This window comes from Lasiodiplodia theobromae (assembly GCF_012971845.1).
Source record: "Lasiodiplodia theobromae strain AM2As chromosome Unknown scaffold_26, whole genome shotgun sequence".
NCBI classification, from domain to species: Eukaryota; Fungi; Ascomycota; class Dothideomycetes; order Botryosphaeriales; family Botryosphaeriaceae; genus Lasiodiplodia; species Lasiodiplodia theobromae.
Genome location: NW_023336467.1, coordinates 648,360 through 665,435, shown reverse-complemented (window position 1 = coordinate 665,435; position 17,076 = coordinate 648,360). Strand labels below are relative to the sequence as shown.

General features: G+C 58.2%; 6 protein-coding genes across 6 annotated transcripts; 4 read left to right on the top strand and 2 right to left on the bottom strand.

Annotated features, from left to right (window-relative positions):
- Window positions 1-244: 244 nt before the first annotated feature.
- Window positions 245-1,780, top strand: LTHEOB_8419 (uncharacterized protein; the record flags this gene model as incomplete). Its single annotated transcript, XM_035517894.1, has 2 exons — window positions 245-428; window positions 726-1,780. 2 exons carry the CDS (start codon window positions 245-247, stop codon window positions 1,778-1,780), a joined length of 1,239 nt encoding a protein of 412 aa, XP_035370539.1.
- A 785-nt stretch (window positions 1,781-2,565) lies between these two features.
- LTHEOB_8418 (Neutral protease 2) lies at window positions 2,566-4,077 on the top strand (the record flags this gene model as incomplete). The annotated part of the gene is made up of 5 exons (XM_035517893.1): window positions 2,566-2,947; window positions 2,998-3,122; window positions 3,171-3,502; window positions 3,549-3,988; window positions 4,043-4,077. The coding sequence occupies 5 exons, from the start codon at window positions 2,566-2,568 to the stop codon at window positions 4,075-4,077; spliced, it is 1,314 nt and encodes a 437-aa protein (XP_035370538.1).
- A 553-nt stretch (window positions 4,078-4,630) lies between these two features.
- On the top strand, window positions 4,631-6,067 carry LTHEOB_8417 (Sugar transporter; the record flags this gene model as incomplete). Its single annotated transcript, XM_035517892.1, has 1 exon — window positions 4,631-6,067. The coding sequence occupies one exon, from the start codon at window positions 4,631-4,633 to the stop codon at window positions 6,065-6,067; it is 1,437 nt and encodes a 478-aa protein (XP_035370537.1).
- Window positions 6,068-8,763: 2,696 nt separating this feature from the next.
- LTHEOB_8416 (Peroxisomal amp binding enzyme) lies at window positions 8,764-10,745 on the bottom strand (the record flags this gene model as incomplete). The annotated part of the gene is made up of 5 exons (XM_035517891.1): window positions 8,764-8,837; window positions 8,899-9,125; window positions 9,178-10,100; window positions 10,159-10,457; window positions 10,523-10,745. The coding sequence occupies 5 exons, from the start codon at window positions 10,743-10,745 to the stop codon at window positions 8,764-8,766; spliced, it is 1,746 nt and encodes a 581-aa protein (XP_035370536.1).
- A 742-nt stretch (window positions 10,746-11,487) lies between these two features.
- LTHEOB_8415 (uncharacterized protein) lies at window positions 11,488-11,937 on the top strand (the record flags this gene model as incomplete). The annotated part of the gene is made up of 3 exons (XM_035517890.1): window positions 11,488-11,511; window positions 11,607-11,617; window positions 11,757-11,937. 3 exons carry the CDS (start codon window positions 11,488-11,490, stop codon window positions 11,935-11,937), a joined length of 216 nt encoding a protein of 71 aa, XP_035370535.1.
- A 2,241-nt stretch (window positions 11,938-14,178) lies between these two features.
- On the bottom strand, window positions 14,179-15,239 carry LTHEOB_8414 (FUN34 family protein; the record flags this gene model as incomplete). The annotated part of the gene is made up of 4 exons (XM_035517889.1): window positions 14,179-14,284; window positions 14,342-14,577; window positions 14,637-15,173; window positions 15,225-15,239. The coding sequence occupies 4 exons, from the start codon at window positions 15,237-15,239 to the stop codon at window positions 14,179-14,181; spliced, it is 894 nt and encodes a 297-aa protein (XP_035370534.1).
- Between the last annotated feature and the right edge of the window lie 1,837 nt (window positions 15,240-17,076).

Here is a 17,076-nt window from a genome sequence, read left to right as displayed (position 1 = left end):
AGTCAGCGTGAACTTCCCCTCACCGCTACACTTATTATTTCTGCCTTGTCCCTTTACGTGCCGCACATGCCGCACATGCCGCAACATACGACCCGAGAAAGTTAATAGGTAATGTGGCGAGACAACGCCGCAGTCAGCCACAATCATGGTAACACAGCCTACTAGCGGCGGCAGCTAAAAGCAAGCGACCCCGCGCCTGGGCTGACCTCAAGCATCAACTGATCAGATTCACACCACTCTCACAATGCCTCCATTCCAATTTCTAACCCGCGCTTTCGATGTTCCCACTGCCGAATTTTCTCTGCAATGGCAGAATCTAGGCGATTTGTTTACGATGCTGCTCTTGCTCGGCGGTGACGTCATTAGCCGTGCGCTGGCACAGCTTTCTGGCACTGAATCATTTGTTACACCTGTCGCCTTCTCTTTTGGTAAGTCGCATATTTTTAATGGAGCTTCGGGTGCCTGTTTGTTGTATGTGGAAAGAGCTGGGTTGGATGGATGAGAGATTGTTTCTGGACCTACTCAACACCAACGCAACAACTAGCGCCTAATATGGTCCACGACTGGCTAGAGTTGGTCCATACCTACTTGAACACGTTATCAGGCAGCCAATACAATCCATAACCCGACATCGTCGCACGAAACTCTGCTCCCATCCACTGTTTCAAGCTTGCTTACTCCCTCACTTCCCAAAATTACCCAAGCTGACTCAGATTTAACAACAGGATGGGTCGGCTTCGCCGTGACAGCGCTCCTCTCCGCCATCGGCGAGAACAAGCTGATGCCGGCGCCCGACACCTCGTGCCAGGTCATCAACGGCCACAGCGCCTACGCGCGCACCAACACGTCCTGGGTAATCGGCCGGCTGGTGCGCGACTTCGAGCACTGGATGCCTTCGCAGACGCGGCAGCACCTGCAGCACATGCTCGACGCGCGCTGGCAGGAGAACCGCGAGAAGGCCGCCCGCAAGCACGAAGCTAAGCAGAAGGACATGCTGCTCCCCTTTACCTCTGCATCATCCCCCGTCCCCCCGCCGCGCCCCATCCAAGCCTCCCTCTGCGTCACCGTCCTCGCCGCCGCCGCACACCACCCCGCTCTGCCAACCCGGGACGCTGCGTACCTAAGCGGCCTCGCGACGCTCGTCTTGCAACTCGGCATCGCCGCCATCCCGTACTTCGTCTGGGGCGCCTGGAGCGTGCTGGTTGTGACGGCAGCAGGGACGGTTCTCGCCGCCGCGACGGCAGCGCTGCCGCAGTGGGCGCGCGAGAAGTGGGCGTGCCGGCGAGACAGCGACAAGGCCGTCGTGCTGACCCGCGGCAACGGCGCGCAGCACGCGCTCGTCGTGCTGGGCGAGGGGCGGGGGCTGGACTTCGAGGACCTAGCCGCCGGTCCCGCGAACCTCGATCTGTCGGGGAGCAGGGGGAGTGTGGCGGCCGTTGTGGGGTTGAGTGGGTTGTGGGTGGCGCTGCTGGTGGTTGCGGCGGCGGGTGGGGTGGTGAGGGAGTACGCGGGGTTTATGGTGGCGGTGGGCGCGGTGGGGATGGCGCAGAATGTTTATGTGGCGGGGGCGAGGCGGCGGCCGGAGGCGGTGGGCGTGCCGTTGGTGTTTAGGGAGGTTATTGGCGAGACGAAGGTTTTTGAGACGCTGTTGAGGGTTGAAGAGAGGTATCCGAAGGTGGGGAGGAGCATGCTTGATACGTTCTTTCCCGGTGGGCATTTGAGCGAGGAGGAGCGGGCGAGGTGGAGGGCGGTGGAGGAGAAAAGCAGCGCAATAAAATGATACGGCTCAACGGACTGAAGCGGGGGGAAATTGTTGTTATGAAAGTCGGAAGTATGAATGCAGACAACTTGACCGCAAGGCCTGCTAATGCATGTCGTCCACCTCGCCATGTCCAGGCATCTCCGGTGGCCCCTATGCAAGCGTGTGCGTCTTCTCTGCGGGTGGCAATCACGTAGCTTAAGCTTCTGGCGATGTGGTCGTGGTTCCCGACGGGACGAGTTGGGGTCAGCAGTGGTTGGACATAGGCGCGCAAGTTCATGGGCGAATGGGGTTGCTTACGACGCTCTCCAAGGAAATGGCTACAGCAGCAGGTAGCGAAAGACTGAAGCGTGCATCTAGGGCCTATGGCTTGACTAACGACCTTGAGTGTTTACCACATACTGCTGCTGAAGGCGCTTGGAGGAGTGAGGTCAGGTGAGGCGCAAAAAGCTGAGCTGCTATGCCTCGACAAGGGCACAAATCGCCGGAGCAAGGACCGCGCCTCGGTGCGGTGCCATCACTTCACCCTGGTGACGAGATAAGTGAGGCGCGTTGTGGCACCCAACCTGTGCTGTCGAGCGGTGGCTGGTTGCCGTGGAAGTCGATCGAAGTAGCACGTGGATGCTCCTTTAGGCATGCCTCAACCACAGGATGCCGCTTCGGGCTAGGCAGTGGGTCCTCGCTTAGCGGCACCTGAGCTTTCTGCTGCCACCGTAGGTATATAAGTCTTCCTTGCTCCAGGATTCTACACTCTTCATTCATTCTCTCCGTCCTTCTTTTTCTCTTGCCCACACTCTCTCACATCCATGAAGTTTTCACTCTTGCTTGTGGCCTTCATGGCCCTGGCAAACTGCACTTTGGTCTTCTGCCAGGACGAATTCCCACCTTTTGGCTTCGAATTCAATGTCGCGGCCCTCAAGATCATGCGCTTCTTCAAGTGTGCTGACCCCAAGGGCTTTTTTGAGCCGCCCGACGGCGGCGCGGCCATCGCAATCGACTTCAAGGAGCCTGTGTTCGACCCCCAAGTCGACGTTAGCATTGCCCCGGTGGGAGGACATACGGTCGAGGGATCCACTGCGGTCGAGGCCCTTCTCACGAACAACGCCATGATGTCCATCGATGTGTTTCGGCCCGGATCGATTCTGGACATGCGCACTATCTCCAAAGCGAATGTCTACTACGCAGCCAGTAAGGAACCCAATTTCACCTTTCGAGCTTGAGTCTGACACATGCCACAGACAACACCGAGGTTCCCTTTCAAGGCGTCGAGGTTTTCACGAACAGAAATGTCAGCACCGACAAGGACTGGATCACCATCCCTGTTGGCCAATGCAAATCTACCCAATTCGATGTTGCTGACTCAGTAAGTGCTTCTTTACTAGGCGAGCAGGTGCTACTGATGTTCATATAGTATGACCTTTCTGCTGGTGGCGACTACTATTACCAGATCGACACGCATACGCTTGCCAGGCACAGCAAACAACACGATCTTGAAAAATCAGTGCGTCTCGTCAGTAACAGGCTGTTGGTGAAGGACGTCGATGGGGCCCTGGCCGCCCAGGGCCTAGCTGCTCAGGCAAAACATTCCGACCTCGCCAAGACTGATTTCCTCATCGCCCAGCAGAGATGCCTTATAGAACAGCAAGATATCTTGAAACAGGCACAGAAATGGGCGACGAAGATGGCGATAGACGGCGCTTGGCATGCTTTGATCAGCGACGAGGCCTCAATGTCCAGGGACTGGTACGTGGTGCATGTTGAGTTTACCCACTGCTGCTGACGCACTCAGGTTCATCCATTTCTACCACACGAACTCGGCGCAGGCCAGATGCTATGTCGTGGACATGTTGATCAAGTTTGCCGAGAAGTTACGCACTGATAACCGTTACAGACGTATCGATTGCATCGATCGACTGCAGATGTGCAACCCAACCACGATGGCGTATTCCGAGGTCCGTCCTGGCAGACAGTATGTCCAAGTCATCCATATCTGCCCAGCAGCTTTTACAACGTTATTCGAGCACACCCCTAACGCCGGGGTTTTGGACTTGGCGATGGTGCTGTTTACCAAAACCACGACCCTTCCGGTGTACGGCGGAGAGGCGCCAGTACGAGGACAAGCCCAGAGGTCCTTTCTCAGTGAAGATGTCAATGGCCTGCCCATGGCTGCACTACTACCGTGGGAGGTAGCGAGCAGGAATGCCGAGACCTGGACCTACTATATCCAGTGTAAGCCTCCCTTGTTATTTTTAATGCTCCAATCCATCACTAACATTCTGTTAGGGGCGAACCTCTTGCCCAACTATCCGCCCGCCTGATCTCACCTTGGATCCTACGCATTCCGTCGACTCTTGGAAAGATGGATACATGGAGGTGATTGTTCAGAGAGCAGGATGTTCTCGATCTTGGGATCACAACAAAAGCAGATACTCTTGAACTTGAGGTCACAACAAAGCAGGATGCTCGTGAACTCTAGATTACAATAAAAGCCTTTTCATTTTCCTATCCGCAATGTTCAGGCGAATGATACCAAACGGACCGAGACAGCTAGGTCCATATGCACTTGATCTCTTTCGCTGTGAAATTTACGCGTTCAACCTTGTTGACGAACAAGTCAAGGATGGCAGACAGAAATGTAACGAAATAGTCGAACAAGATGCTTGATTGTTCAGACGATAAAGCGCGCGGTCGAGAACAATCCTATTGTTCAGCCTGGCCACCTCAGTATATCATGGGCTCGATACGATGCTTTTTTTACCGACGCAGAACACCGCAAGGCTTGAGAACGGGACCGACAGAGTATCTACTCAAACGACACTTCTGACAATCTCAAACAGCAACAAGACTTCAACCGACGACCAAAAAGACAGTATGTACAACTTCAGAGACGTCGCCATCCATGTCGGGCTGAAAGTCCTAACACCACTCCCGCAGAAGGAAATCATCCTCTCCGACTTCAACTTTTGCTTTAGCTGCCGCGCCGGGGCGTGCCCCAAGCACGAAGGCCCGGGCACCAGCTTCAACAGCATCCAAGAGGCGCAGCAGCAAGAGCAGAGCACGCGTCAAGGCGTGAGCGTCCTCGCCCAGCTCCCGGCCGAGCTGGCCTGCCAGGTCGCCCTCGCCCTCCCCTCCCAGACCTTCTTCAGCATCCGCCACATCCCCGAGCTCGAGGCCTTCTGGGCCGCCAACGAGGCCCACCTCGTCCGCGAGAAGGCGGCCCAGTACGCCGCTGAAGCCCACTTCTTCCCGTCCGACCTGTTCACCGGCAGCACCGGCACCGTCCTCGCGCAACACCAGCAGCTGCTCTACCTCGAAGTCATCCGCACTTGCACCGCTGCCGTCACCGACTACTTCACCACCACCCTCGACCTGCCCGCCGCCCTCTCCGCGCGCCTCCACGCCGCCGTCCTCCGCCTCTGGCGCGTCGTCGGCGTCCCGCACCGTTCGTCGGTAGCGCGCATGCGGCAGGAGGCCATGAACAGCTTCTGCTCGCTGCCGCAGGCCGAACGCGCCGACATCTTCGCGCTGTTCGCGGACGTGGGCGAGCACATCGAGCGCGCGCACCCGTTCGCGCAGCGCCGCCGCGCCGACAACGTGCCCGTACCTATGGGCGACGGGCACGACGACCTGCCGGGCGACGGGCACGACGACATGCCGACCCGCGAGATGATGGCCGCATTCCGGGCATCGGGTGCCTGGAAGCACGTCTGCGGCTTCCTGGCCAACGAAACCATCCGCGCGGCCATGCGCGGCGCCTTCACGCTGGCGGCGGCGTCGTCGTCGTCGGCCGGTACTGGCTGCTGCTGCTGCTGCAACGACGTCGACGCCGACGCGGTCGGCCGTGCCGTCGACGAGATGCGCCTGGGCGCGCCGCCGTGGACCGTCTGGGATCCCGATTCCTGGGAGTCGCATCACCCGCTTAGCCCCTTATTCCCCACCGATCAGTGGGGCTACTTGATCGATACGGACTACGATGCTACCGGCACCATCTACCTGGAGACCCCCGCGGAACATTTCTATGGTTCTTTCTTTGGTAATCCGAATTTCTGTAAACGGGATGACTATATCGCCTTCGGCCTGGCGCAGCTTTTGCCGGACGGGTGGACGCTCAATACCAGGAGGTTTTTTCGTGCCTTTGGCTCGGGTCTCATGTTCCCGAACACCACTGTGGGAGCTGTGTGTGGCCCGATGGCCAACGGCGACGAGTACAAGTTTGATCAGCAGCATGCGTCTGACGAAGACAAGGCTGAATTGATGGAGGCGTTGATGGAGATCGCGTTCAAGCTGGTTCCGGACGAGTCTCAGTGAAGTGGAAGAGTGGATGATGTTCACTACAATAGCTTAGCCTTTGCCCTTTGGGGATTTTCGTTTTTGTATCTTTAGAGAAAGCATATCTTAGCAGCAACATTGCCATCTTGACTAGCGTGATTGGGAGAAGTGATTTGACTGAGCGCTTAAAGCTCGCTTCCCGGCATCTGACTAACATCTCAAGACCCTTTATGCGTGAGAACTTGAAGCGAACGGCTATTGAATATGCTATGAAAGTGCTGTCTCTTTTTGAGAGGAGTGAAAGCCAGCTCACCATCACTCCGGCTGGAAATGATCAGCTGGAAAAGAAACCATCGCATGACATCATCTCTCGCACCGTGAGTAATATTGGTACACATTCCAAGGATCTTCTTCACCATACCTCAAGTCTCGATTGGTCCCTCCTTCTTCGCCATTTTTCCGCCCATCATAGTAGCCAAGAGCCAGCGTCTCTTCTCCAGAAACCTCAAACCCCTGCTCCTTCTCTACCTGCGCCCAAGATCCAATGTGGCTGAGTTCAAAATTCCCACCTGACGACGACCGACCGTTGTGCGATGCTGCAGGAAAGGATGCGGAAGAAGCCGGGCTAAATGCGCAGGGTCAGTCGGCACGTTACCCCATTGTTCGCAAGGGGGGGAAAGGCAAGCATACCCGTCGCCACGGCTATCGTTGCTCTGTGGCTGTGCAGATCGCTGCTGTGAAGTGATTGGGCTTGGATCTGCATGGTCGTTGGAGGACTGCGGGGAAGTGTTGCCGGGGTATTTGCCACGCGAGACACTTCCACACTCCGCTGGAAGAAGGTGTTAGCGGCGCCATGCGTGGCTAATGTTGCCTTTCTTCGAAAAGGGATACGTCCATTACCTGCTACGCTTGAAGTTTGAGACCGCCGGCTAGTCCTGCCCAGCGATTGCTGAGGGTCTGAGCGAGGAGCCATGGCTTTTGACGGTGGACGTAGCTGGGAACTGCGACCCAGCCCCGATCCAACACAGACAACGAGAAGGAATCAATGAAGCTCGAATGAAGAGCTCCCAAGTCTGAATATGGGGCTAAACAGCCGCAATTTAAGTATCACGATTGCCAGTTCAGCCAGGCATCCCAGGCTACCACGCGCTCTCTCAGCCCGCTGCACATCACGATATCAACGACCAGTAAAAGCACCCAACGGCGCGAACTGCAACACTGCATCCTCCCGCCGCATGCAAGTAGATAGTCACGCTCGAAAAAAAACCCGCACCAGGTAGGGCAGCCGAGGCCGATGCTGAGAACCTCGCCGGCCGACGGACACTCCGACCGGCACGAAATCTCCATGAACGCACCAATGGTCTTGCTCTCTCCGCTGCAGAGTTCTGAATGAGGAGATTAGTAGCCCCAAGTGCCAAACAGGCTGCAAAGGTCATAAGGCAGAAGTGTGAGGAGGGGGACGGGGTGGTAGCATCAAAGAGTTCCCGCACCGCTCTCAGTGACGGACGAACCAGAGAGAACAGCTAAATCACAACCATGCGGTTGCATATGCACCGCTCTAGCCACAGCCTGCGCCACAGGTCGCCTCACTCGCCTCCCGCCTTCCTGCTTTCCCCGCAGCCAAAGAGAATGCGGCACGATATCTGGTCAAAGGCCAACCGGAGATGGTCCGCGGCCCGTCGACAAATCAGGCTCCGTCGGCGAAGAAGAACTCCCGACACCCCGTGATTGCGAACCGTTTCGGTTTTGCCTTCCTAAGGCCGCCGCAAGGCTGACATGAGGCTTGTCGCTGTGGCGCATGAAGCGGTGTGAGGGCGGGCCGCCCCTTGTTGTGCGTGTGATGTGTATGTATGCACCATCCAATTTCTTTTTTTCTCTATCGCTTTGTGGTTCGCCTTCCTTTCTTGGTTCTTTACCGCGATAGGCTCGGTGGGTCTGGGTCTTCTTGACTTTTTCTGCGCCGAGGCAAAAGTAGATTGTCTCTAGTGTTGTACTGGTCATATGATTACCTATTGGCAGTTGGAGCATGACCCCGTACGTAAGTGTGGTATGTGTCTTAACAAATACGTCTGTATAATTGCTTCACCTTCTTCCGGGTGATTCCGTAGTCAATGCATGGCTGTTCATAGCCACTTTAACCAATTGATAGCACCTATCAGAAATTACTTCTGTCATGTCAAAGATAACAAGCTATGCCCATTCAACCATCAAACGTAACCATTGGCGGGGAACAAAGACAAGACGTACTTAAGCAGTATCCCTCCATCGTTCTTCAAAGCTTTCGGATGCTCTGCCATTATTCAGCTGGCTGATACAACAATCAGCGATGCCATAACGGGCAAGTGTCTCCCTTTCACCCCGGCTCGTTCTACCCGGTGGCCAAGAATCGATGTGGCCAAAACTCTCCTGAGCCAGCTAATCGGCATGCCCGAGATCACCAAGCCTGCCTGCGGATCCGCAATGCGGGGGTGTGGAATATTCAATAGTTCTGGCCACCGCCGTCGAACAGAGCCCAAGCAAGTTTTCTCACATCAACTCTGTGTGCGGCCTCTTACACTTCTCATCCTCTGCCAGCAGAGCTAATCAGTCCTCTCATCCGATGTTCGTGTCATAATCTTACATTCCAAACTTTTTTTTGGGGACCTATCCGCCCATCCAATCTCTATCATTCTATTTAAACGTTGGGAAACAAGTGTGGAGAATTGGGTGGACGACATCCAATGCGTGTCCCGAAATTAGTTCCTCGGTGCGGGAGGAGGCGTCTTTGGCCGGCCGGCGAATAGTGCTTGGACGAGGGCCTTCTTGTTGACTGCGAAAAAGACGGTGTTAGTCGTAAGCCCCGAATGTCCGCTCCGAGGTCTGGAACTTACTCTTTCCCATGGCGTTCCTCGGGATATTGTCAACCAGCTTGAGCTCCGTGGGAATCTTGTAATTCGCCAGCACGTCTCTCAGCGCCCTGCGCATGTCCATTGGGCCCCAGGGCTTGCCGCCCTTGCCGGCAGTCTGACCCTGCTCGGTGAGGACGACGACCGCAGCAACCCTCTGGCCCCACTGCTCCGAATCCAGTGCAACGACGGCGCACTCAGCGACCTCAGGTCTGCCCTCAGTTAGCCAATTGGTCCGTGCGGCCAAGGCGAGACGAGACTTACAGCGAGAGCATCTCCCTCTCAACCTCCAACGCGCTGACCTTCTCGCCACCCGTCTTGATAATATCGGCGCTCTTCCTACCCTGGATGAAGTACATCTTCCCCCTGCACCAATCCTGGCTCGGCCTCGCGCTCTTGCCGGCCGTCGGCACCTCGCGCCTGACCGCGACGTCTCCCGTCTTGAACCACCTGCCCTTCCCGTCCTCGCCCTCGACGAACTCCTTCGCCGTCGCCTCGGGGTTGCGCCAGTACTCCCTGAAGATGGTCGGGCCGCGCAGCTGGACCTCTCCCTGACGCTCCCTGCCGTACTGGTCCACCTCCTCTCCGTCCTCGATGATCTCGTTCGTGTCCGTGTCGACGAGGCGCGCCTCGACGAACGGCAGGGGCCAGCCGACGCTGCCGTCGACGCGGTCGGCGAAGTCCAGGCCGCAGCTCAGCGCCATGCCGACCTCGGTCATGCCGTAGCGCTCCAGCAGCACGTTGCCGGCGCTGAGGTCCGACCACGCGGCCTTGGTCGGCGTCGGCAGCGCGGCGGAGCCGGAGATGTTGAGGCGGAGGTGTTCCGGGCGGGTGGACGTGCGCGCCGCGTCCTGCAGCTCCGGCGACAGGCTCTTGAGCGCGTGCATGAGGCGGTTGTAGATGGTCGGCACGACCGTCAGAAACGTGATCTTGTCGCGCGGCGTGGCGCCGTTGACGGGCTGCAGGAAGGGCGCCGCCAGCCGCTCCCACACGTGGTTGGCGTTGAAGGGGAACATGAACTCGATGCTGGAGCCGGCGAAGAGCGGGGCGAGGATGGCGTTGACGGTGCCGTGGATGTGGTGCAGCGGGAGCAGGTGCAGCAGCCGGTCCGACGGGCTGTACTCCCACGCCTTGTTGAGCGATTGCGACTGCGCCGTCAGCGTGGAGATGGGGATCAGGACGCCTTTCTGTGTGCAAAAAGTAAGCCATTGAAGCTCGTTAGCGATGTTTGGAGCTTCTCCTCACCGGCCGGTTGGTGGTGCCGGACGTGTAGAGCATCATGCCGCCCTTCTCGTCCGGAACAGCATTGAGTTCGACGCCGCTGCTGCTCGGCGCGGCCTCGAATCTCTTCTCGACCTTCGCAGAAATGGGCTGGTGCTCCAATCCTTCCTTCAGGACTTCCTGTGCTTTCTCCTGGTACTTGTCGGAGGCCAGGAGCATGAGAGCAGCGCTCTGGTTGACGATGTATTGCAGCTCATGGGCGGGGAAAGCGGGCGACATGGGTACGGCAATGGCGTTGCTGGCCAGGATGGAGAGAAGCGTCACTGGGCGCCCAATCAGCGCGTTTGCCAAAGAGTCTAATTGCTCGCCAGGGAAGTGCAGCGCGCACCTACATAGTCGTAGCTGTTCTCTACGAGGAACGCGATTCTCTCGCCGTCCAATTCCTTGCCATTGGCGTGGTTGCGCAGCTGGTCCTTGGCCTGGGCGACGTCGTGCAGCAGCTGACCGTAGCTGAAGCTGCGGTTGGACAGCGAGTGCACGACGGCGATGCGCTGGGGGTCGTGACTCGCGATGGCCTGGAAGACAGGCAACCTCGGTAGCGTCGAGGCCATGCGGAACAGCTGGCGGAGGATCGGCGGCGGGCTTCTGGGGAGCAAAGGGCGGGCGGGAATGAAAGACAGCGGCGCGGGCGGTCGTGTTGCGAAGCGGCAGGCAGCTCGGACGAGCATTCTGCAGGCTGGGCGACGGCAGGTCTATCAATTATATGCTAGGGAGGGGTGTCCTGATTACGTGCAGCTGACCGTCGGCAGTCATGGCCCAGTGCCCGATCAACTGGTGGGTCAATGGGGTCCGGTCTGCGGCGACGGCTGCAGAAGTAGACGCCGAAGCTTGTCTCAACAGAAGCACTGCGAGGCCAGCTTGCCTGCGGTGATGGTCGGCGTGTGGTGTTGAGCCCGTAGGGAATCCGGAGCAAAAATCTAGAAGCGCGTCATGGGTGTGCAGCTCGTCTTTTGCTCGGCGCGACGCGCGCCGCAGCCTTCGATTCGTCGCTCCTCCGTCATCCCGCCCTCCGTCTCCCCCACCATCGCTCCACCACCCGCAGCTCAACGGCCTGGATTCTTTGATGTTGCAGCGAGCAGCTCTCCTCCGCGGCCCCGCGCGACGCCAACTATCAGCCATGGCCCAGTCAATGACCCCGATGGAGGACTCCCTGCGCGCAAAGGCACGACTCACCTCCGGACACCCGGACCGCACGGCTAACAGCTCTGGCTCCCACCACAGATCAATGAGACGCTCAAGCCCACGTCGCTCGAAATCTTCAATGATTCGCACCTCCATGCCCACCATAAAGCCATGCAAGGCGTGACGTCCAGAGAGGTGCGTTGGCCGCTCCGTCCACACCCACAAGCAAAGCAGTACACCGCACCATGTCTCGACCTGAAGCTAACCGTCGCACACGGCCAACCTCACAGACGCACTTCCGGTACGTACTGCGCCGCTCCATTGCTATTACCACCACCCAGCCACCCGCTCCCCCGTCGCCGCCGTGATACACATCTTGTTTGGAGAGAGACAATGCGCTCAGACTTTTGGTCCGCGGGCGGCCGCTTTTTTCTTTCCAGGGTCAACGTCGTCTCGGAAGCCTTCCGCGGAAAGATGCAGCCGGCGAGACATCGCATGATCTACTCGCTCATGAGGGATGAGATGGCCAAGGAGGGTGGCATCCATGCGCTGCAGCTGCGCACCCGCACCCCGGAGGAGGAGCAGCGCGCCATGTCGGCCGCTGTGACCTGTCGATCATAGGAACTGCATGCCCATGCCGCATGTGAAAGAGAAAAAAAGAGAGAGAGAGGCAAAGGGGATGTCCACCGACTCAGCATGCAGGTCCATATTGCCCAGTGCTACAAAAGGCGAAATAGCGAGCAGCGGGCAGGAAAAGTAGTGGGGATCGACATGCAAAAGCAACATTTACATGCCTCTTCTTGGCACGCCTTCCGGCAGGAGGAGGCTCGAGAGAGTTTTGTCCTGGTTCACCCTGCCCATCAGGGTCACACGGGCGCGCCAAGAATGGAGCTGTAACGGGTCTGTACGACGAAAGCTTGACCAATGTGCCAAGGCCGATTAAAAAATGGAGCTTCTCGAGTCATCTTGCATGAATCGCTTCGTCCCGAGGCTGTGGGTTGCCGTTCCTGACTTCCGCTCCATGGGGGAACCTTGAACGGGAAGGAAGAACGAGGCCGTGACAGCGTAGGATTTGTTCGCGCAGTTTTGACGCAGGCTAGTGGGCCACGATATTGCTCCGCGCTCCAGCGAGTCGGAAGCCTCTTTGGGCAGGAATGCCACGCTACCGAGACAAGCAAGCGTTATTCTAACCTCGAATTCTTGACTCGTCACATGCCACAACCTCCCTCTATAGTCCCAACATTATATCAAACGTGCATTTTGGTTCATGTCCCCCTAAATTCTTCGGACAGGTCCCGCAGCATGAGAGGCGCGTAGGAGAGAAAAAGAAAAGGAAAAAAAAGCACTACACGCAGATCAGCCCCGTCCACACAAACAAGAAGGAACCGCTGCGGCATCCCGCCGCCGGGCCCCGGGTAGCCGCGCTTCCCCATACCCGGTAAAGCCTTAGAGATCCACATGCAAGGAAAGAAAGATCTGGATTCGAGCGACGTTACACGCAGGATTCACTACTATCCATCGTCTGGTCCGCATGAAGTCAAGTCAAGAAAAATGTGATCGCCCATCGCTTGGAAGCTTAAATGCAATACAAGAGAGAGAAGCACGAAAACACGAGGCCCCTGTCTTCGAGATGATCCTCGGTCTCGCCGTTGGTGCACGACAGGCGCACATACCGTTCATTCCGACAACCGGGTCCAGGAGCTGTCTAAGACACGCCGTCCCTTGTGTTCGGCACTGCAGTAGTTCCGTTTTTTGTGTACACGCCTGCATTGAGCAGAGCGACCGACGTGTATGTACCCTATGCCCCGTGCGCCCGTACGCGCGGGCCCCCTCCACTCCCCCAGCGCCAGGGAGGAAAAAGGAAGTTGGCATCTGCAATAATAGCCGAGAAAACCAACAAGCCACCTAGCAGTCCGAGGATGTGGAGTGACCCTGTAGATGATTATCGAACGAACACGACAGCCAACCTTGGGTGAACCCTGTCAGACGCGCGCGCCCTCGAGCGCGAACGGTCTACTCCGGAGCGCGTGACGTGGGGTGCTTGCGCTCGAGCGAATGGACACGGCGTTGGTTGTCTTTATTGACGACGGGTGACGTAAAAGATGAGTGAACCGATTATTGTGCCCTCTTGCATGGGATTGGATCCTTCTTCGCAGTTTGCGCGGCGCGTGCGCACACACCATTCGACGATCGCACACCAAGAACAAAAGTGCTGCTTCTGGAATCTGTGCTGTCGTAGCAATCGGGAATTGCCCTCAGCTTCCCCACCTTGGCGAGGCTAGGCTGGATGGAAACATGCCGGGCCTCGCGAGTCAGCGGCCATTGGGGGCGGCGCCACCGCCCTGGCCAAGCACCGCGCCTTCCGTCACCGGCGTTAGGGCTGGATGCTCTGCCCAGGCGCCGAGGCGCGGCTTGGAAGAGAAGGGGAAAGGCTTTTAGTCACGTCAACGACATCATCAGTGTTGAGAGGGGCCGGCCGAACGCAGATCGAATGCGGTGAAGGAGACGTAGAGAAAAAGCGCGCAGGAGAAACGGAGAGAGAGATAAGGGAAAAAGGACAGAGTATGTCAAAACCATATTAGAACTGTGGTATCTTTGGATGGCATAAACAGTAAAAAAGAATACGAAGCAACCCTTGCCGTCGCGGATATCCAGCGCTTTCCTTTTCCCCTCCGCACATACGCCAGAGGCATTCTTTCTCTCAGAATTGATCCCCAACGTCCCGGATAGTTCCCAACCCCCTTGGCTCCAGCCAAGAGGAGCACATTAGTAGTATATCATTGGTAAATAAAACAAGAAATGACGTGTCGAAAATGTGAGTGTATTCGACGTTCCATGACAGAGATGTCGGGGTGGTCTGGTCTAAACAGCCTGCTCGGCACGCGCAGCGCTGTTGTCGACCTTGCCGCGCCTCTCGCGGCCTTTGTCGGACCAGGGGAAGTGGGCAACGGGAATGACGAAGAAGCTTCTCGGGTGTATCAGCCAACTGGTCACGGTCAAGATAGGGGTACGGGGGAGAGCATACCTGTTGCTCGAGTCGGCAATACCGGCAAGGGCATTGTACCAGGCGGCGAAGGCAGCCAGAATACCAAACGCACCACCGGCCTTGATGAGCCCGGGGTGGGGCTCGCTGCCGTCGTGCTTCAGGTAACCGATACCAAGCATGAGGAAGGCAAAGTCGAGAGTGCAGAAGAGGAAGAAGAAAGCCACTGTCGAGCGCAGAGTGCAGATGAGCAGGATGAAGGTGAAGATGAACCAGCCCTACAGGAGAATTGATTAGCGAATGCACCCCTTGGGTCTCTTGTAGTTTTAGAGCTCACCATCAGGTAAAGACCAAAGGAGTTGAGGAACGCCGCAGTGTTGGGCTCGGTGGAGCCCTCCAGAGGCGCTTCGAGGGTTGAGACAATGTTGAAGCCGCCAGGGGTCAGGATGATGGCAAACGAAATCCAGAAACCGCCGTACGAGGAGAGGGCGGTAGCACCAAAGGTGTTGCCGACAGCCATCTCCCACATACCAGCGAGCAGCTGGACAAGACCACCGTAACCGTAGGCGAGGGCGACGACGATGTTGGGGTGGCCGATGCTACGGGTGCCCATGTTGATCAGAGACAAGACGAAAGTGGTGAGAGCGAAAGCCGACAGGCCCAAAGGAGCAGGGTTGGCGAAGTCCTTCTTGGGGGCACGGTAGAGACCAGGCTGGAACTCGCCGCCGAAAGCTGGAAGGCGCATTGACGGATCGTTAGTCGCGATGTGCGCCAGCGGGTTGCCACCATAGTCGTAGGGCACTCGCTGCTTAGGCGGAAGAGCGGCATGGTCAGTACCGGAGGTACCGTTGGTACCGTTGATTTCCTTGGTGTCCTGCGAGATGTTAGTGCTGTGTCTTGCAGAGCGCGAGGTAAGCAGGCTTACAGGGTTGGTAGACATGGTTGCTTGGGGCGGCCTGCGACTGAGGAGGACGGAATGCTCTTATGCGCCAGGCGATGAAGAGTCGAGGGATTGGGGTGCAAGGGGGCTCGGGGAGTCCTTTCGCGTTTATATCCAATTGGGCCGGCCTGCGCGATTCGTGGGTGACACCAGGGAGGGAGGTAGAGCAGCTTGGGGCACGGAGCCGTATAAATACATGGTGACAGCGATTCTGCGGAGACTCTAGCGCGGGCGGGTCGAGGTGCGGTGGCCGTGTGCGGGTAAAGCTGGTGGGCTCGTCTCGGCACCAGATTCATTACGCCAGAAGCATTCTCCACGTACCCACACGCACCCTGTCGGCCAGTCAGCGCGCGAGTGGGCGACAAGCCGGGCGCACGGGATCGCCCCTCTGCGCCGTCATCGTCTGGGGAAGGCTGCCTGCCGAGGCGCGCTGCACTTGGGAACATGGAAATTGTCATGGCGCCGCATTGCTCACCCAAGCCGTCCAAGCACCGCCCAGCACGCCTCCAAGCTCAGCGTCAGTCCACCTCGCCGGCTGCCGGTCGTCCAGCCGGTCGTCCTGCCAATCCGTTCTCAAGGCCCCCGTCGCCGTCTCCGCTCGCTGCCCGCTGTGCCGCAGCGCTGCGGCGTCGTCTCATCTCAGCCCGCAGCAGGGGACGTGGACCAGCTGCCCTCCTGGCAGGTGCAGCCCGCTGCGAGAATTCCCATTTGTCAAGCCCGCGGGCCATTCCATCCCACGCAGGGACGCCGGCCGAGGGCACGGTCGCGAGGCTGGCTTGCCATCCCGGCACCGCCAGAAACACCCCAGGCACCACGAGGACCCGGCGCTGCTGCCAGGCAAGGTTTCGACATGGGAAACTATCGACGAACAGCCAATGCCCAGCGCCCAGGCGGAGCGGCGCGGCAGCACGCTGGGCCTCACGTGGATCTGCACAGTTGGCGGCGTGCAGCTGCCTCCGCCCTCGGTGCAAAGGCTGGCGGATACGACGCTCGGCAAACGTCAAAGTCGTGCGGGCATTGGGAGCTGGCGGACGCACCGGATGCTGGCAGCTCGCTGGCGGGGCGAGCGATTGAGCCTCCGGAGGCGACAGACCCTCGCTAGCTGCGCCCGAGCCCCGCCATCGGTCGATTATTCCGCACATCCTTGATGAAACCGTCGCGACCTCTCTCTATCGGGTCAACGGGAGCTGCGTCAGCGAGAGACGCACTACCACAGTTATGGCAGCGACCCTCGACCCGTAAACCTGCAGGAGTTCGGGCCGGCTCATCAGCGCTCCGTGCTGCCCTGCAGTCTCGGACCCTCCATCCATTCCCAGTTGGCCTCTTTTGTCGTGCCGCCCCTCTCCCCACCAGCCGATTCTCAGGTGCTCGCCGCACGACAGGCATGCCGACGTTGAGGATGCCCGTTGAGGCGTAATCCAGAAAGTTTCTTCAGCGCTACTGTCGGCACGCGACTCGTACTCCCGCCTTCCATGGCTGTCTGCTATGCCCGTCGCGGCCGTGACGGCGCTATCACAATTTCGCGCCCATCAGGGCTCGAGCCGTGTGCGGAGGCTGGCCTCGTCCCAGCTCTACGGCAGCCGGGATTAGAGGGAGGGAGCCAAAATAGTTGTTCCACCGGCTGACTTTAGGCTGTTTTCAGCGACCATGCTGGCACTCCCCCTCCACGCATCGAATCCTACGCTCGCGCCTCGTGTCCACACCACGGAAATAATACACAGCATCGCCCTAACTAGCTGCGCTGGCAGGGGATTCCTTGCACACCGCTGTCCATCGCGAACAGAAATCAAAATCAAGCATCGCCTACGCCGAGAGGGTGGCGTGGTAAGGGGACGCA